Source organism: Temnothorax americanus, unplaced genomic scaffold (genome assembly GCF_048541705.1).
Source record: "Temnothorax americanus isolate GAGA-0224 unplaced genomic scaffold, ASM4854170v1 Scaffold1, whole genome shotgun sequence".
NCBI classification, from domain to species: domain Eukaryota; kingdom Metazoa; phylum Arthropoda; class Insecta; order Hymenoptera; family Formicidae; genus Temnothorax; species Temnothorax americanus.
This window is the reverse complement of record NW_027509230.1, coordinates 1,286,351-1,306,311: the sequence shown is the minus strand read 5'-3', so window position 1 is coordinate 1,306,311 and position 19,961 is coordinate 1,286,351. Positions and strand designations below refer to the sequence as shown.

General features: G+C 49.0%; 3 protein-coding genes across 6 annotated transcripts; 2 read left to right on the top strand and 1 right to left on the bottom strand.

The window, feature by feature from the left end:
• The first annotated feature begins 8 nt into the window (after nucleotides 1-8).
• Nucleotides 9-4,799, top strand: LOC143898471 (uncharacterized). Of its 2 annotated transcripts, none has more exons than XM_077407994.1 (3): nucleotides 9-465; nucleotides 663-776; nucleotides 876-4,799. In XM_077407994.1, the coding sequence occupies exons 1-3, from the start codon at nucleotides 169-171 to the stop codon at nucleotides 4,074-4,076; spliced, it is 3,612 nt and encodes a 1,203-aa protein (XP_077264120.1). In that variant the 5' UTR covers nucleotides 9-168; the 3' UTR covers nucleotides 4,077-4,799. The 2 variants fall into 2 exon arrangements, with proteins under 2 accessions (XP_077264120.1, XP_077264112.1); XM_077407986.1 differs by having other exon boundaries at nucleotides 858-4,799.
• Tmep (Transmembrane endosomal protein) lies at nucleotides 4,454-10,359 on the bottom strand. Of its 3 annotated transcripts, none has more exons than XM_077408057.1 (6): nucleotides 9,845-10,359; nucleotides 8,930-9,192; nucleotides 8,232-8,826; nucleotides 7,900-8,141; nucleotides 7,723-7,807; nucleotides 4,454-5,733 (listed from the first exon to the last, which is right to left on the bottom strand). In XM_077408057.1, exons 2-6 carry the CDS (start codon nucleotides 9,170-9,172, stop codon nucleotides 5,558-5,560), a joined length of 1,341 nt encoding a protein of 446 aa, XP_077264183.1. In that variant the 5' UTR covers nucleotides 9,173-9,192; nucleotides 9,845-10,359; the 3' UTR covers nucleotides 4,454-5,557. The 3 variants fall into 3 exon arrangements, with proteins under 3 accessions (XP_077264183.1, XP_077264190.1, XP_077264196.1); XM_077408070.1 differs by lacking the exon at nucleotides 4,454-5,733 and adding an exon at nucleotides 5,831-7,027; XM_077408064.1 differs by lacking the exon at nucleotides 9,845-10,359 and having other exon boundaries at nucleotides 8,930-9,488.
• A 1,246-nt stretch (nucleotides 10,360-11,605) lies between these two features.
• On the top strand, nucleotides 11,606-19,894 carry LOC143898397 (uncharacterized). The gene is made up of 7 exons (XM_077407853.1): nucleotides 11,606-11,862; nucleotides 12,153-12,349; nucleotides 12,448-12,639; nucleotides 12,718-12,966; nucleotides 13,073-13,126; nucleotides 13,216-19,532; nucleotides 19,615-19,894. Exons 1-7 carry the CDS (start codon nucleotides 11,843-11,845, stop codon nucleotides 19,744-19,746), a joined length of 7,161 nt encoding a protein of 2,386 aa, XP_077263979.1. The 5' UTR covers nucleotides 11,606-11,842; the 3' UTR covers nucleotides 19,747-19,894.
• Nucleotides 19,895-19,961: the final 67 nt, after the last annotated feature.

The window sequence follows — 19,961 nt, the reverse complement described above, 5'->3', positions numbered from 1 at the left end:
CCCCCCGCCGCCGATGCGATCCTCGCACTTTAAAGCGAAACAGACGGATACCCTGGGGATACCCGGTCGAAGGGAGGGAGAAGGATGTCGGTGACGGAGTGCAGGAGGTGCAGCTGGAGTGAGCTGGAGTGAGATGGCGGGAGGGGGGGTGCGGTCTGGATCTCGGCCATGTGTTTACATCGTGAAGTTATCGCGGAGCGGTGTTATCGACGGGACAGCCGCGGGCCGCGACAGCGGCCATTTGCATTCGCGGGGACGGACGACGGACCACGGTCCGAATGGAGAGCGTGCCGTCGCGACTGTGGAAGTGGTGAAACGCGTCCTCGGCGTGCCCGACGACCTGCCCCCCCCCCCCCCGCGTCCATGAAGATGGCGAGGGCGAGCAGTGACGTCTCGAGAACTGTGCGCGCGAATACGATTCAAGAAAACGAGAGGAAGCTGCAGGAGGCGCGAATTAAGAATCAGGTATTGCGCCACGGGGGCCTCCCGTGCGTCCGTCCCGTTCCGCCTGTGTACCGTTCCCTCCGTCGAGGGACCGTTCCGTTTGCACCGTCCGCTACTCCGTCCCGTTTCTGACCTGGTCGCGTTATTCCTCGCCCATTTGTGCGCCCCGCTCGTCAGCTCGCCACGGCTCACGTGCTTTTGTTTTTCCCCCCTTTCAGGGAAAGGGTCGAGGCAGGCAGGATCTGAACAAACTGTTTGGCAAGCTCAATCAAGCCGTGGAAACGAGCTCGCTGAAGTTTTCGGACAAGTCGAGTTCGTCGTGCAACAGGAGCGTAAGTGTCACTTTTGCCGTTGATGTTTCGTACACGTTGTTTACGTCACGCGTGACGAGATGTACGGTAGCGATACATCAGTTTTGCACGTCTGTCAAGGTTTCGAGATGCTGGTACGGCCCAATACTAGGATTCCCGTCCGGATCCTGGTGGGGCATCCTCATGGACTGCTCCAGGGACAGGATGCACGAGCCTTTCGACGCCGACGTACACGAGGGACCGTTCGGCGTTGTTTCCGTTTGCACCTCGCACAACAATGTGAAGGAGGACGTGGATCTTGGCGATTATCTGACGCTTACAGGCCAGGTGTATCGCGAGGATCAACCCAGTGTGGATCCGTTCGTTCGAAACTACGAAAATCAGATACCGTTGAGATTGATAAGAAGTTACAATCTACAAGATGATATCGCGCCCAACACGGGATACAGGTACGACGGGCTCTACGTAGTCGTAGACTGCTGGATCGGCGTGGCTTCGGATAGAACCAGGTACAACAAGTTTGCCTTGATGCGTCTCGGTGATCAGGAGCCACCGAACTGGGGCAGCAAAGGCTGGGAAAACCTGTCTTCCGTACGACGTTACGTCCCATCGACCAAGTCGGACCGTCCAAACACGTATGACCTGAGAAAGTGCTCGAATAACAACGGCGTCACCTGCCGGAAACGAAAACTCGGTCACGGGGGCAGTCGCGAGGGTCTGTCCGTCGCGTTAACGACACCGTCGATCGACATCGGCGGACGGTCAGCACCGGAGAGCTCCATCGTAACGCGCCACGTCTTTAAGAAGCTACCGAGTAACCCGGAGAGCGCTGCGTCGACTTCTGTACCTGATCAAAAGATGTTGCTGTGCCTTGGTGCGTCGGCTACTAAAACCCACGGTACGAACATCTCGATACGCATGGGCCTGTACGAGTCGTCGCACAGTTCGCAGGACGCGAAGAAGAGCGTCTCGACGATGTTGCAGAAACCCTCCAAGCCGATCGACATTACCGTTCGTACGGCGTTGGACATGGAGAGTAGTCGCTTGACCCCCAAGGAAGACGTTAAGCCTACCGAGAAGACGGATGCGGATAAGACGCGAATTAATTCTCGGCCGAATGAAAACGTATCCTACAACGGTCACGTTGCGACTGACAACGCGAGCGCTTCTCCGCTCGATAAACACGGAGAAAACTCGGCGGTCGCGCACTCGTCGAAACATTCGTGCTCCGTGTCTTCGTCGCTGAGTAGCCTGAAGAACGGGGCAAATACCACGATCGAACGTAAGGAACGACCGCTGCGAAGTGCTCAACAATTCCAAGATGTGCAAAATTTGAGCGCCAACGATGTCGTTAATGATTCGGCACAGAAATCGAGTCCCGGTAACGAATCGCCGAGGAATTCGATCGTGGCGCGTGAAAGAATCTCTGAATGCCGTGACTCTTTGGACACACCGAGCGAATCGTTCTGCGCGCAAAGCATCAAGTCCTTGGACTCGTTGACGCCGGACAAGATCTTAAATTTGATCGATAAGGAGATGCACCATCCTCTGTCGAAATTACTGATCGGAAACGTGATAGGGCTGACGATCGAGGAATGCGAGATGTGGAACGCGTCGGAAAGGGAAACGACTCCGGAGCCCAAGACTGAGAAGCGTGCGTCGACGAGGGCAAATCTTAGGAAGAAGCGGAAAGGAGCGGACGACATAAAGGAGAACGTCGCGTGTTTGGACAACGGAAGATATTACAAATATTCCAGATCCGAGAGATTATTTTGGAAAGTGACGAAACAAGCGGATGGGCAAAAATTCGACAAGTTGCTACCCGATGCGGGCCTGAAACGTAACAATAACGTTAGGCGAAGCGATCGGATTGGCGTGTCCAAGGAAAACAACGAGTACTTGTCGCCGTTTCGCGTACAGACTTCGCTTCGGACTATCGCGCAACGACACACTCGTAGCTCGTACGACATAAAAACCCGTCTGAGGGCCGACAAGGGCGCGGTATTGGCCAAGCCGGATTTTCCTAATTCGTCGATCAAAAAGAACAAGTACAAGAAACGAGATAGGGAAATTGCCAACTTGACGATAGACGCTAATTTCGGTCCCATTACACGCGGACCCAGAAACCGCAGATTGCGATGCAGGACTAACGGATACGCGAGATGTTGCGGCACCTTCAATACCGTAATATATGGGCCCAACAAGCGATTTAAGTCTAGTTTTGAACGAAAGAGCAAGCTCAAAGTCGGTCGTCAACGTGCCGGGGAGAGACAGACTAAGGACAAGTACGGGATGACCAGCACCGTGCACGCGAGCGGCAAGGATGTCAACGATTCAATCGGGAAGCAAAAAAATCTCAAAGGTAATCCTAGTAACGATAATAATGAAAATCGCGTGCATCAAAATAATAACGCCGGTAACAGGAAGAAGGCGAACGAAACCGAAACGGCCGACCACAACGTCACCGAGACTTCCTTTAACGGGAGCCTTCGGAAGAAGCTGACACGGACAATCCCCCTACCGCATCGTGCCGCTCAAACGTCGCGTTTATCCTGCTTTCGCAAAAAACAGGACGGGAAACCCAACACGATGGATGCGACGACGCAGTGCAGACTCATCTCCGATAATCCAGAGGTGTGCGTTATTGGACAATTAAACGATCAGAGAACTATTCTGAAGATGGAGTGGGATAAATTGGAGAAACTGAAAGAAACCGCGTTGGACGTGCCCGATCAAGGCTCCCGGGTTTATCGGGCGTCGCGAAACTGCGCCACTTCCACCCTCACGGAGGATAACGTGAGTCGCAAAAGCGACGAGGGATACGCGGACTCTCTGCAGGATAGAGCGTCGGCCTTTGTACCGGTGAACGCGTTCAACAGCGATCTACGGATCGCGCGTCTCAGATCGATCGGTTTTAAGCCCATAATTAAGCCGCCATCTCCGCTGCTCGCCCACGACTTGGAGATCATTCGGAACGCGCTCGTCACCACGAGCAAAGTAACGAAGCGTGACGTTGCCGAGGAGTATCACAAGTACGCGAATAACGAGGATAACAACGCAGTTGTCTACATGGACGACGAATTGCAGTATCAAGATATTGAGGAGGAAGAAGAGGAGGAGGAGGAGGAGGACGACGACGACGACGAAGATGAGAAACAATCAGCTGCGAACGCGTCGATGAAATCGACGTTAAGCGGCGTACGATCGAAAACCGGTAACATGCTGCCGGAAACGTTACCCGCGCGCGAAAACTCTGAATCTCCTTGGCACGGCTGGAAGAAGATAGTGACGGATGACAGATCGTACTGGATCGGTTGGTAGTCGACGGTAGATTGTAGGATGTCGGTGAATTCATACAGGGATGGTGCTTTTTCGCTTTATTGCGATCAGAAAAATGAACTGTTTTTATCCAAACGTGTACAATATTATATCTTTATTTTTTTTGCCAAAAATTAAAGGCTGTTAATAACATTCTAAATTATTCTTCTAACAGTAATATGCTATTCGAGTTGACTAACATATTTGTAAGAAAAGAAGCATCGACAGATTATTGTATAATTAAAATTTCTAATATATACATATACATTATTCTATATAGAGAATAATACGTATGTATGTATATAGGTATGTATATTTTCTATATGTGAGGTATTATTTTAACAGATGTTTTAATGTAAATAAATAATATTCTATTCACGTAGTTGTGTCTTACCTTTATTATGAGATGTAATAGGACAATAAAATTTGTTCACAGATTTACACGTTCACTTCTCGTTCTTAAACGGCGACGAAAGATTTCGGCACAACGCGTTGTCATATAAAATAGATCTTTTGTGTCAACTTCGATCGTCTCTTATGCTTTTAAAAAAAATATAAGGATTATACACAGTTGTACACATATAAGACACCGAATACCAAACGTTTATTCATATCTGACACGATGGTCGTCGATCGTCCTTTTCTTGCGCGTATAATTGTTCTGTCTTCTTTTTGTTGGGTTTTTTTTTTTCGTATCGAAAGGCTTCCGTCGGGAAGGAAAACTCATCGATTTCTTTGCGTTTTCAGATCTAATCTACCTCGGTGATATATATATATACAAAGTACGAATTTCGTAAATGAACCAAAGAAAGAACAGTTTTTGCGGTAGTACTTGTGTGTGGAGAAGGACGCAAATATTCCTGTGGCTCGCGAGTGGCTCTTAACGAGTACGGATGCGAGATTGCAAAAGTCAAGGTTCGTTAAATGCAACACGTAAATTAAAAACAGATACAAAAGTGTAAACAAGTGTCGTCGCTCACGTACGTATACTGTACTCCGGACAGGAGACGCGGTATCGCGCGTGAAATTAAGTACTGTACAATTGCCTTTGCTTATTCGTTACGAAGAGTTAAGCATTTATCGCGTGCAGTCAATACCTCTTGTAGTGTCGCAGTAGAGCCACGGGTGTACAGATAACACTGCCTCGAACACGTCAGCATAGTAAAATAAATTTCTTCTATACTATTTCTTTACTCGTATGTTGTAACATAATACATATATTAACATGGATGTAACATTATGGAACTATTACAGTGAAACTCAATGCACTCTTACGCCCCGCGCGATAATCTTTTTTTCCTCCCTTTTCTCCATCTTTCTTTTTTTTTTTTTTAAAGGTCCGCGAGAACGTTTTTACCTAATCCCCCTCCTCTCTCCCCCTCGAAAGCAGATCTCTAAAGATTTATGGAAGTTTCGCGTTGTAGCGTAACGTCGTTACGATTCTCGAGCGTGAATCACATTTCCCCGAAACGCGTTCGTGTGCCTTATTGAAATTCATCGTCGCTGCTCAGTAACATTGTTTTTTCGTTATAATTTTGCGAAATCGTAGCGACGCGCTGGTGAGAGGTGTTTCGCCTTTGCGGTGGTGGCACCGGCATGTTTTGCGGATCATCCGGATCGTAGCTGGATACTCGCATACCACGTTGTCCTTTCGGGCCCCCTAATTGTTACATCATTGTTACACATTACAGCGAGCAAACACACGAGATACACGTGTCCATCGGCCAATAAATGTGCCAATCGACCGCATGTAAATGTACGGCCTACGCGCGCGCGCGCGCGCCCGCCTGTCTTTTATATTAATTGAACGTAAAATTGTGGCCGAATACAGCTAATCTTCTCCGAAATGTCACATTTACATCTCGAACGTTCTTGCTCTGGAACCGCGCTTGCAAAATCGAGGATCGAAACCGGTATAATTCCGGCGAGTTCAGTTTCCTACGCTATAAAGAACCTTTATTTATAAAAAGACCACTATATAGCATTCCTATCCACGTATTCTACATCCCGATACATCCAAACGCTGAACTCGATGGAATTTTAATGAATTTCGAGTTCTGCACGAAAACTGCCAATAACGCGAAAGGTGCGAAAAAAGTAAAACGGATCCGAATCGTAACGACCGCGAATAGCGATTTGATCGGAGAGCAACAAAGTTCGAATTCTTACACATAATACACGTAATACAAAGGTGCAAGAGAAAAAAGAAAAAAAAAATTTTTATATTAATGCGACATAATCGCAATATAAACGATTCATGCAATTTATTATTAATATAAAAAATAAAATAATCGCAAGCAGCTAGGATTGTGATAATTTTGCCATTGCCAATGCAGTAACTGAACTGTTGAGAAAGAGGACACAATGACGTGCTTTACATGCCCGGCCGTTTCATACCGTATATTCGCATGCTACGTGGTACCCCATGTGGTAGAAATATAAAATAAAAGCAATAAAATCAAGTGTTGATAGTTACAATGTTATAAAAAAAAGCACGATATATTAATAAATATCCTAATTATCCTTTACACTTATTACAGAGCAACGCTATAGAAGTACGCCATTCTCTCCCTCTCTCTCCCCTGTTTACTTTCTTTCTCTTTCCTAAATGCTCCTCTTATGTTAAGTGCTTAATTTCTATCTTACAGCAGAGTTTGTTAATCGCAAAATAGATGGGTCTTATATGCATATAATACGTATATATCGATGGTATATCAAGTACAACCCTTTGTTTGTAATTTCAGCGGAGAATTCATTTTTATCGACCCCTTGCGGACAGATACCGATCTCTAAGGCATTGTATAATTCCGTAAGCAAAGTATAGTGCTGTATCGTGTATCTTTCGATCCTGATTTAAAGTCACGCGCATAAAGATCGATGTCCAATTTCTTGAAATTAAAAAAGTGACGCCTCACTGTGTCATATCTTTTCGTACGGCAAGTTGGTATTAACGTCTGAAAAACAGCAAACAAAAGTGCCTTCAAAGTAATCGTCCGAATCTAGTAAACCGGCACATATAAGGAAAGTTTATGTATAATTAGTTCGTTTTTATACAAGTAAAATGATAAATATTAGTAAACTATCTTCGAAAGCAAATTTTCTACTATCCGTGATTTCGAATTTGCTTGAAATTTGCGTGAAATTCGCTATATACACGTATGTGAGTGCGGGATAACATATATCAATAATGACGTATCGGTGCCTGCATTGGTCAGCAGTGAAGTGTCAGAAAGTACAAGTGAAATATAAATTATATACAAAAGCACCAAAGCCTGTAAACGAAGCGTTTGCGAACTCGAATGAAACGTGTATCTTGTGTAACTATTATCGGCATTATTAACGTTACACGTCGGATAATCTTGCTCTATAATTAAAACATTCAGTATCACAGCCTTATTTTAACACGACATTTTCTTACGAATGCATGAGAAAACGTAACTTTTGCACGAGAGACAACGCATACAAAAACTGAAATATAAATGAGACGAATCGTTCATCGCGTACTACGTCATGCTGTATGAAGGACAATATTCGGAATTATCTACGACATCGATAAAAATAAATAAAGACGTATACACACTATTAAAATAATTTATATAGCAATGCGTAAAAAAACTAAGAAATTATATAGTACAAAAGTGATACGTACCTGCGCTATATTGCGTGTACTGCTGATACTGTGGATGGAAATTATGGATGGCATCGGTCATAATGTCTTTTGGATTCATCGTTTCCTACAAAATATTATTGGCGAATAGAGTATTAAATCAATGACAAAAAAATGGAGTATCTCTCCGTAAAAAATTTAGAAATATTTTATACGTACTTTCAAACTGCTACTGATGCTCCGCATCGTCACGCTTCTACTTCTAGAGTCGGTAACACAGCCAGCTGCGTATACTTGATACGGGAATGCGTAACGCAAAGCTATAGCAGCGAATAACATCTCGATACAAATGAGGAAATTTTGGTAACCGGCGGAGACTGTACCAGCGCTCGTTGATTGACCCAGACTGTTTATAACGGGCGAGATGACATTTGCTTTCTCCAAGATGGCTAAGAGAACTCCTGCGTGGAATAGAAAAGTACTTGTCGCACGCGTTACATACCACAGTTGACAAGCGCGTATTTACGAGCGTTTAATTTCAGACGCCTTACCTTGCCAGAACGACAAGAAGATGACGCTCTTGACCGTACAAAATTTTAGCACAGGCTCGAACGGCGTCAGTAGATCTCTCGTAGCGAAATAGAACAGAAACAGCCCATAAAGCGCAAGCGACACGCTGATGTTGTAGATTATCGTGACGTAAATGTAGCCACCGTCGGGTGACCAATCTCCGTCTCTGTAATGACCGAAGGCTTGCAGAAATATGATGACGAACGCCATCACTGGCTTGACCAGGCAAAACTGTAAAGTGGCTTGCTTGCAGAATCTCAGGAAGCCGATGGTGTAGGTCTTCCCGACCAGGCAACAGGTTCCGTACAGGCAACTGGAGCGTATCGGCTTGCCCCTGATCTCGGACATGATGTTCCCCTCACCGCCTAGGTACTCGTAGCACAGCGACAGAAAGTTATATATAACAAACGCCTCGTAACAGTCCCGCACGGTGAAGAAGTAAACGTAGTAGCTCTCGCTGTTGAAGAAGAGCAACGAGATCCAGGAGTAAATAGCGTAGATGGGCACGATGAACAAAATTCGCACTATCCATCTCTGCTCCGTGGGATTCGTGTACCACCTCAGATGCCGGTAGATCTGCAAACAGGGAGGGCAGAGAGAAACGACAGATATGACAGCTGACAGCTGACAGCTACGCCGAACCATCGAACGTATCGCCTATACCGACAATTCCGTATACCTGTTGGCAAGTGAGGAAAAGCGCCACGAACACGAACACACCGGCGATGACCTGGGCCGCGCGGGTCTGCAGGAAGATCGGCGTCCCTTCCTTCGGGACATTCGGGAGATCCGCCGCCGCCGCCGCCGCTGCCGCCGCCGCCGCCGTCGCCGCCGCCAAGTCGCTGACGTCGGTGGTCGTTGACATCTTGTCAAGTGGATTCACGTACGTGGCGTGCGTCCCTGCGACCCCGACACCATTCATACGTCAACCTGCTGGTGGCACTACGCGCGCAAACACAGGGGATTAATTTCTCGTGACGCCAGGACGACGAGACGCGCGACGTTGACGCGTCTCCGCACGAGTTACGACGTTCGACGCGGACGCGGAGGAGTCATCGCGCGATCGCTCGCGTAATTTCACGAGCGCGAGGACGCCCGCGGCGGAGAGCGGAGAGGAGCGGAGGGAGTGGGAGGGAGGAGAAGGAGGAGGGGGGAGAGGAGCACAGAGCACAGGAGGACAAAGGAGAAGGAGAGAAAGAAAGCGCGTGCGACTCGATTCGCGCGAACGTGGGACGGGACGGACACTCGCGGGTAAATCGATACACGTACGTGCGTAAAACGGAGGATCGCGGAATATCTCGCCGTGCGAGATGCCAGAGTGTTTCTCGGGACGAAGAACACCAGGCGCGGCCGACGGGGAGGGAGAAGGAAAATTCGAGCTAATCGTCACGTTATCGTAAACATAAGGCTCGTTCTCACGTAACCGTATAACGTTGCTGTTGTGCGAATTCAGCGGAATCGGGCCGACTTGAATCGCGAATCGGGTCGCGCTGACGCAAGTCTCGCGGACAGTCGCGGATTCTTTTCTCTCTCTCACACATACGCGCACACACACACACTCTCGCTCGCTCTCTTTCTCGTTTTAGCAACGTACCCGTGCCCCCATTCGCGAAGTCCTCTCCAGATTTCGCAGCATACGCACGCTCGGCGTACCCTCTCCCTCTGCCCGCTGTCACGACGTCCGCCTTTCGACGCGGGGACGACAGCAGCTCTGCCAGAATCTCTCTATTATTGGCGATTGTCGGTAAATCGAGCGCCTCGAAGCCTCGAACGCGCTTCGCGGGCCACCCGAAGTCCCGCCGTTTACGGGCCGCGGCGCGGGCGAGTGGCGAGGCACAAACACACCGTACGTAAACGCAACCGCGACTCACGACTCACGACACGACTTCTGCTGCCCGCACTCGCGCTCTCCCGACGCGCGTACACCACTGCTCCACTGCTCCGGAAGAGATCGGGGAGAGCACCGGACGGCGAACGGCGGATCGTTGTCCCTTTCGCGAGATTCTCGGCGTCGGCGATCGCGAGATTCTCGGTATATACGCGAACCTGTGTGCCGCCGAGCCGATCCCGCGACGGTTTCACTCCCACCCCACCACGCGTGCGTGCGCCGTGCGCCGTGCGCCGATTGTGTGTTTGTGCTCCGTACTCCGCCGCTCGCCGCCCCCCGCCCCCGCCCGCCGAGAAACTGGGAAATCGTTTCCGCGCGCGAGGCGACGCGGCGCGGCGCCCCGTCTCGCTCTCGAATCTCTTTCTTTCTTCCTTAGCTGCCCGCACTTTCTGCGCTTAAATTGAACAACGATCACTGGTGTAAAAGGAATATCTTTTCTTTTTTTTTTCTTTTTTTTTTTCGATATCAGTATCGCGGACTCGATTGCTCCTGCAACGATTGACGAGGATAGAATTGTGGAGACACTTCTCGGCGATTGTTCGACGATCGTCTCGTTGACGAGTTATTTAAATTAATTTTGGGGGAAATTAATTAATTTAAAGAGAAATTTTCTCACGCAATTTTCGAGGTAAAAATCTTCATCGTGGGTATTCAAGGACGAGCCGTGGAACGCTTTCAAATTGTTATATTGTTTAAGTTTAAGAAAACAAGTCGATATATCGCTCTTGACACACAGTAGTCCCGCTTCCGTTTCCACGTCCCGCGTCCTTGCCCTTGTTCCGCGATTAAAAGCTTTACGACGCGGCGCGATTTCAAGAAAGGATTTTATCGCGCGTTTTGGAACGCGCGGCCGTGAGTAAATCCTCGTGTGAAAGGTGCGTAATCTCGTAATCTCGTTTCGACAGCGTCGCGCCAGTTGCCGAAGGTCGGAACGCGAGAGACCACGCGCGGCGGAGACCGCCGCGGACCGCGGATCTTCGACCTCCGTGTCGATTTGAAGAGAGAGAAAATGAGATGAGAATCTGATGTTTTCAGTCCTTTTACGTTCCTCTCGCATTTGCGTAATCGTTCATGTAAAAAAGAGTATACAGCTGGAAAGGCACCTCCGCGCTGACGTCAGTGACGTCACGATGTCGTCAACGAAGAAAAAGAAAGAAAAAGAGAGAAAGAGAGAGATAGGCCGTGTTGTAGTTGCACTATGTGCACTTGAAACGAGCGCGGAAACGTAATCGGACATCGGAGAAAAAGGAGGAAAGATGAAAAGTGCAGCTGCACAAAAAGTAAACTGAAAAAACAATCGCGTCGATGGTCGATGTCGATGGTTCTTGGCGGTCGAGTAGTATATATACGCGTGGCGCGCCATCTATGTCCACTTTCTATTCGTTGAAACTTCGTAGCGCGAGATCCGGGCTTGCCGGTCGATAATGCAGTTTCCGTCGCGACCCAGTCGATTGTCTCGAGTTCCATCCCCCCCCCTCCCGCTCGTCCGTCCCTCGCTACTCCTTGGCCCAGCAGCTGTATTCTCGTGTCCTCGCAGGGTTCGCGCTGTGTTTTGTATTTCGCGAAGGTTGTTGTACGCGAGTCGTGCGGAAATGCCAGGATTACGAGGGCGGCTCTCGCGATCGCGTAATGTCGGTGGCAAGTGACGCCCCGGCGCTTCTCGCGGCACGCTATCTCTGCAGAACGATGTCAAGCAGATAAATTATGCCACGAAAAGAAAACACGTGAGTTTTCGGGATTTGTCGACCTTCTAACCTTTCGCCGCTCAGTCGTCCGCGATTTTGCGCTGAATAATCCGAGAGCGAGAGATCGAAGGTACCTTCTCTCTCTCTCTCGCTCTCTCTCTCCACTTCCAATTGCGGAGGGACATGAAAAAAGAGTCATCCACGATCCGTCCGATTCTGGTTTTCCCTGAAATTCTTTCTCGTTCAAAGAGCGCGAAGAGACGCGCTTCGGATCACCCTCCCCACGTTCGCCCGTCTCGTGCTTTTTCTATCCAGAGATTTCGTTGCAGCAAAGCGAAAACATGGGAGCGAGATCGAAGAAAACGTATGAACGCGTACTTCAAGACATTGGCGGACCTTCTGCCGCCGCATCAGGAAGGTCGCAAACGCAACAAGGTCGACATCCTGATCCACGCCTCGAAGTACATAAAAGACCTCCATAGCCGCACCGAGGAGTTGTTCTCCACTCGCGCTTCGGAGGCGCACAGTACGTATTTCGAGACCCGCGCGGCACGGCGTATCAGTGGGAGGAGCGTTTCATTTTTTTACGTCTGCCCAGTGCTATATGTCGTTCTGGTTTTTCAGAGGAAGAATTGGCTCGTTTGAAAAAACTCGTGACACAGCTGATGTCTCGTACTCGGTTACTGTCCACTCTTCTTAAGGAGGCAGGAATTTCTGTACCAGCCGAGCCGGCTCTTGAAAAAATATCCCCTTTAAAGTGGTCGAATAAAATTAATGTCGACGACGTAGACAATTATTTTGATAAGATCGAAGAAAGTAAGTGCGTCACCTGGACGTAGATCTAAAATTAAAAGTGATAATTCCAAGTTTTCTAATTTCCCGGTTCGCTTGCAGAGAAAACGTCAGAGAAGAAGAAGAAAAAGGAGAAATCCACGGAAAATAAAGTGCCTTCTAAGAAAAAATCCGCGACACCGTCGGCTCCGAAAAAGCTGTCCGAGGAAGCTATCGCCGCTAAGGATGTCTGTAATTCGATAGAGAATCAGGAGAATCGAGTGAACTGTGCCAATAGCAAAAACTATAATTCCGATAGTACAAGTAGCCTAGCTGAAACTGGATCGAAGGAAGTGGAGCGTTGTCGAAATGGTACAAACAAATTTAGAATTATTGCCGTTCAATTGAATGACTGTGCTTAAAGTCTTCGTTGATTGATGTTGATAAGCATTTCTATCGCTCCTATGTTTTAATTTAGATTCTGCTAACGAAGCGACCGCGACAGGAACAACCAATACGAAAAAAAAGATTGGTAAATAAAAAACATGGTTTTGTTATATTAATAGATATATCAATATCCGTTAATCTTTATTGCTAATGTAATTCTCTATTTATTTACAGTGGATAAAAAAGTCGAATCCCAAAAGTCATTGAAGAAGAAACGCAAACGCAAGGATGAGAAAAACTCGGCGTTGCCACCTATGGCCAACACTGTCACCAGTTTAACTCCCAATACCCTCATTTTGTCTGGTGGAAAACTGATGCCCCTCGTAGCTCCGATGACGTCAAACATCATCGTGAATACGCAGCAGGCATCGACGAACCCGATAATCCTCGGTAACGCGCAACAGAATCAGATGATCGTGATGCAACCCTTGGCGAATCGTGTCCAGAACTCCGTCGTCTCGATATGCAATCACGCTCTGATTAACACCGTGCAGAAGGTCACTCTGAACACCGTGCCGAGTATTCGCACGAATATGGTTGTCGATTCTCATAACTGGGCGTCCAATGTGAAAAATATAATTAATGCCACGAAGATCGGCGGGCACAAGGGTATCTTGCCAAAAGGCAAAGAGATCACGAAGACGACTATGGCTTACAAAGTGCCTATACCAGCGATACACAAGGACAAAGTGGAGAAGCCCAAGGATAGCGCGAGCAAGAAGGAGTCGGAAGTGAAAGCGAAGGGCAACAAGAATCATTCTAAGAGTCACAAAAGCGTTCAAAGTACGCCGGAAACGGCTGAAGAGTTGAGCGTCGAGAAGAAATCGCCGAAGGAACCTGCCGAGACTCACGAGGACGCGACAATCGTTCCGCGAAAAGGTGCGCTTAAACGCGGTTTATCTACGGAATCTGATTCCGCGGACGAGCCGGAAGACAAGAAACGGAAAGACGCGAACGATGATGCAAACCAATCCGCCCAACCAATCGCTTCGAAAGCGACAGATTTCACCGCCACTTGCAAATCTATCGTAAGTTTGAAGCACGTTATAGAGAGAATAGGGGAGAACATCCGAGACGAGCATGCGACTGTCAGCAACGAGAAGGAATCTGCTGTCGCGAAATCAAATAACATAGTTACTCGAGCAGCAAATGATACTAGTTGCGAAGAAACATCCGAGACGAGCAAATTAATGGATATCGTGGACACGAATTGTTTCGATATGAATAAGAAGACGACCGAGGATGTCGTGTCGCAGACCATTGCCTCGGACAAATTTCCCAGCGAGTCAGGGACAGATGCACCTGATCGATCGTCTAATGATTTCAACATGTCGATCGTCAGCATAACGGAAAAGAGTGACGGAAATATCGAGCACTTGGACGCGAAATCGACCTTGACGGACGTCGAAGTGGCGGAGAAGGCCGTCGGTTCGGACGGGCCGAAGAAAACGTGCAACTTGGGTACACGTTTCGACAGTCTTCTACGCGTGGCGACGGCCAAGGAGCAACAGCGGGTCAGTGACACGATAAGCGGCGTAGAGAGCAACAAGATCATTCTGAATTTGGATACGAACACTACGACAACGATGAAGTCCGATGCAAACATTGTCGACGCAGCGGCATCGGCAACGGCATCGTCTTCATCGTCGTCGTCGTCGTCTTCGCAGCCACTAACAGCTAACGTGGTCAACGATGAGACTAAATTGGTAAAGACTTCGAAAGACGAAATGCCGAAATCACTGCCGTACACCAGTGAGAACACATTTGTGCCGATCAGCAACAGAACGGACGGGTTACATTCGGACTTGTCCAATGACATATTCGCCTCTCTGCACGTTCCCTCCAGTTCGCATAATCCGGAATCGATATCACCCACGGCAGCGTTCCTGATGGCTTTTCCGCTTGTGTCGTCCTTGAACGGCAAAACCGAAGTCCTGGACGAGGAGATGAAGGATGACTTCAAGTATCATAGTCAGACTCCGCCGATGCTGTTGCAGATAGGCACCATGGAGCCGAACAGCTTCAAGATCAAGACTTCCTCGCCGTCGCACGCGATCGCGGAGAAGCGGCTGAAAACGTCCTGCGAGGAGAAGCAAATCGCGTCCGCGAGTGTAAACGCGCACGCCGACATAATCGTTCCTGTGGAATGCGCGACGACCAAGTCGTTGCCGAAGGTGGTGAACGAGGAGACGTTGCGAGAGCCGTACAAGATAGTTCAGACCGTCCTGACGCCGAGTTTGGAGAAATCCGTCATGACCACCAGCGCGTATTCTTCCCATACCTCAGTCAATTTTTCTGCCGTGGACTCCTCGTGTATCGTAGGCGATTCCCCGAATGTGGCGACGAATCAAAGTCGTTCGAGTCAATTGAGGACGTCGAGTACGCTGAACAGTGGTAACGTAATCGCGTCTCAAGCGCCGGTAAATATCCCCGCGTCTACCGACAAGAGCGATATCGCGGATTGTGCATCATCCCAAGTGGCAACGAGCCGCAATCCCGACGTGACGTACTCCGGACCGCAGGACTTCTTGCCCAGCTACTCGACGATGCTGGGCCATAATCTCGGTACGCTGCAACGTATGTCCAACTCGTCTATGTTCAAAAATGCCAACGCGACGACGCAAGAATCGAATTCCACGGTCGGTCCGCACGTCGACAACTCTCAGACTTTGTTGAGCACTCGGCTCGAGAGCGCGACAGTGACCACGAATTCCTCGTCCGCGGCCTTGCGATCCCTGCAAGCGGACTATTCGACTCAAACGAAAGACAAAGGCTCGCAAAGTTCATCGCATATAATTTATCCGTCGCACAACAAGGACACACTCATCAATTCTGCCAGTATCGTTTCCGATCACCGTGTGAATTACTCTAGTCAGATGGACCGAAGTCTTCCGGTGACGTCCCAGAGCATGCAGAGCTACTCTGTGCCAGCCAAGGAGTCCTTGATTCTGGGGAGGACCCTTTCGATTCTGCCCTCTCAAGACATGCAACATATGTACAACCAGACCAAGGACAGCCATGTTCTTTTAGATTTGAACAATTCCCAGCAGACGTTTACCGTTCAGAAAAAACAGGAACACATTATCGCGAGCTCTCACAACGATTACGTTGGTAACCAAGCGAAGGCGATGTCGCAGAAGGATTCTATATCATATACAAGCGGCGACAACGAGGCCGCGGGCGCTCCATCGCGAAATCAAGAGTACGTTACGAAGACTGCGAGTCAGAGTTCTTCGGAAAATACTTTCCAACGGAACTATTCCAAGCTAAACAAGAGCACAGATACATTGAATCCGAATCAAGAAGCGAAGCTGAATAACGTGCTCAGCTCTAAGACTCAGGAACAGCAGCAGCAGCATAATCACATACGCGATCCGGCCTACGTTCCCGCAAAGAAACTAGATGTAGATCCATTCGCCCAGTCGTACCAGTATGACGTCAAGGAAGCGATGAGCAATCCGAGCGAACGGACGAACGTTTTGAACGCGAATACCGACGACACGCATAGCAATTACGTTTCGTATCCCAGTAAGGACGACAAGAAGACAAACGCCGTCTCGACTGTCGCTATGTCCAACAACAATAAGTCAGCAGCGGTGCAGAGCGCCGTTCCACGATACTCGCAACAAACCTCGTCGTTTATCACCACGTCCAACTACGAGCAGAGCACGATGACGGAGAATCACACCAAGTCCACGACCACCGTCGCTCATAATTCGTCCAATTTTAGTATTATCTGGACGACATTCTCGCCGGTCAGCGGTGGTGGCGGCGGTGGCAGCAACAATCTGGTGCATTACGATCAGGGACAGCCACATCCGAACGATAATACCGAGACAAAGACCATCTGCGAGAATTATAGCTACGTACCGTTGCACAAGGACAACTCGAGTTTCTCTAATCAAGTGTTGATTGGTGACAATTATCCGAATAGCTCAACCATGTCGACCGGGATCGACAAGTCGCGACAAGGAAAGATCGAGTCGCAGAAGCAATCCTTCGTTGATTCCTCGAAGACCAGGAATGATCCGTCGAAGCAGAACCGGATGCAAGCTCAGCAGACCGGCAACGACTACAAGTTTCCCGACGGTGGTAAGAGCAAAAACAAGTACGGCATAGATTCGGAATACATGCAGAACGAATACGGCGCTGCCATGGATCAACAGCAGCATTCTCAGCAACACGGTCAGAAGAATCATCAAAATCTGTCGTCCAAGCAGGAAAAGGCAGTGTACACGTACGAGCCACAGATTAACTTTGACCTAGCGGAGAGTAACGCGCAGATGAAGTATTCGATCGAGGCTTACACCGGCGTGAATTTCAAATACACGGAGAAGACGCAGCAGCCAAGTCAGCACAAATATCAGATTCTTGGTCAAGGACAGATTCCTTTGCACGACAGCAGCAGTTACAGTAGCGACGTGAAGCACAGCCAGCAGCAGCAGCAACAGCAACAACAATCACACAGTAGCAACAATAACGGTAATACCAACAAGTCCAAGAGTAATCAGCACCAACAACACGCGATCAAGGCGCCGGTTAATTGGATGATGACACCGGAGGTCAAGCACAACACTAACTTCGCCGATATTATTTTACCGCCGATCGGCAAGGAGCTAGAGTTCTGCCAAAATAATTTGTTCACGCAGACACCTACGTACAACCAGGGCACATCAAATCAGTTCTATAATAATTATGATGTTTCCGCTGCCCATAGTTTCCCAAATCTACCGGTTCTGCAAAGTGATCCAAAAAGGTCCGCGGAGACCTTCTATTCCGAGGAGCAACCGTTTCCGTGGTCTCCGACGAAAAACACCGTGCATAATAGTGTTGAACATGCGATCGGCCAGTCATCGGTCAAGTGTATCGATCAGCATATTGTACCGTCGAGTTTGCAGAGTCTGGTAAGTGATCTCGATCTTAGCGCCAATCTGGACAAGCAGAACTTCCTGTTCGGCGCTGCAACCTCGTCGTCGAGAATCTCCGCGGACCAGAGCAAGGATGCATCTATAAAGGAGAAAGAGGCGAATAACGTATCGGGACGGGATCTTCACGCGATATTGAATACTCAGAACGCGCAGCATCCGGCTTCCACCTTCCTGTCAGTGAGTCAGTTGGTGGAGCATGAGAAGGCGGAGAAGAGCCATCAACAGCAGAATCATCAGCAGCATCAACACCACCAGCATCACCATCCTCATCCGCACCAGCATTCGCAACAGCAGCATCAACAGCAGCAGCAACAACAACAACATCAACAACAACAACAACAACAACAGCAGCAGCAGACTAGGAAACATCAGAGGAAGAGCAACGCGAGTCCCAGAACAACCAGCAAGCGGCAAATGGACATTCGCAAGTCTACAACAACCAACGACAATAATAATTTGCATCAGCGGCACGAGGAACAAAAATCATCCGGGCACGTGTTCACGGAACAGGGATACCAGCAGCCGCAGCCGCAACAGCAACAACAGCAGCAGCAGCAGCAGCAGCAGCAAAAATATCAACAGAATAATGTCCACTGGAGAAGCAGAAACTGCAAAAGCAACTATACTGCGGAGGCGCTAATTGGCACCAGCATTCATGACACTGGCCAGGATAAGCACGCATCGATCAAGTTCACGACCAATTATCCCCAGAACAAATTCCAGAGCGGTTTGTCCGCGGATGCTGCGGTGATGCCTATCAACTACTTCTCTAGTGCGCCACCACCGGACGACGGCACCGCGGCCGGTTACGGTCAATCGGTGGTCAATCAAAACTTCAACACGTACGCGTACTCGTCCAATTCCGCCAACTCTATCTATCCTACCAGCAACTTCATCAGCAGCATCTCCAACACGCCCAACAGCTACATGGCCATGCCGCTGCATGAGAACGCCGCCGATTACGTGCAGGAGACTAACTTTCTGTTGCCGAACGTGGCCGGAACGAGCAGCTCGTCGAGCGCTAGCACCGTTAATACGTCCAGCGCGAACACGACCTCCACCACGGCTGGGAACGCCAACGGGAACGGGAAGAATCATCAGCACTACGGGAAGCATCCTAACTGCGACAAACGTTCGTATTCCACTGCCGCGAAGAAGGGCAAGCGGAAGGTTCTCGAAAACGGACCCATGCAGAACCTGGAGGGAACCTTTCCTCTAACCGGCATCAACTCTCCGATGGAGGAGTATCATCATTCGGCGGCGTTCCTGGCGGCGCCGCCACCCCCGCCTCCACCGCCACCACCCGCCAACGCTCTCTACCAGAATCATCCGCAAACGAATGTCTACGCCAAGACTGTCAACGGTCTTCCACCGCCCCCACCGTCGGCCATGGCGAGCGCTCAGGGTGTCACGACCGTGGGAGCGGCCGGTTTTTCCATGAACTCCAACATGGTCCGCGGAGGAATCGTCTCGAGCAATCCGATGGGCATGCCGCATCATCCTTCGGGCACCAGTCTCACCAACTTCAACCTAAGCACGATCTTTCCTGAAATGAATGATAAGGTATCGGATCACGTCCAATAAATTATGTAGATACGGTTCGTTCGATTTTTCGTGCATCAACAAAAACCTTGCTTTTTTTCAGGTCACTGGATACAAATCCTCGAACGGTATACCCCCCGGCCTATCGCAGACGTCCAATCAGCCTGCGACCTATACGCAACGAAGTAATTATCCGTCGAACGCTCTGTGCCATTTGCCGCAGGTGTGTTTATAAACGTGTCTCCGTAATACCAAATCCGATTGTGTGAGCCTAGGAAGTGTGTACATACGTTGTTTGCAGATTTCGGAAGGCACGCAATTCATTAATAGCGTTCCACCGCTTCCCGTATCTCCTGCTCCTCTTCCTCCTCCTCCTGCCTTCTCATTCCTTTCACTCCTATGATGAGGTTTCATAGTTTGTGATACGATCGATCATCGCTTGTACATATG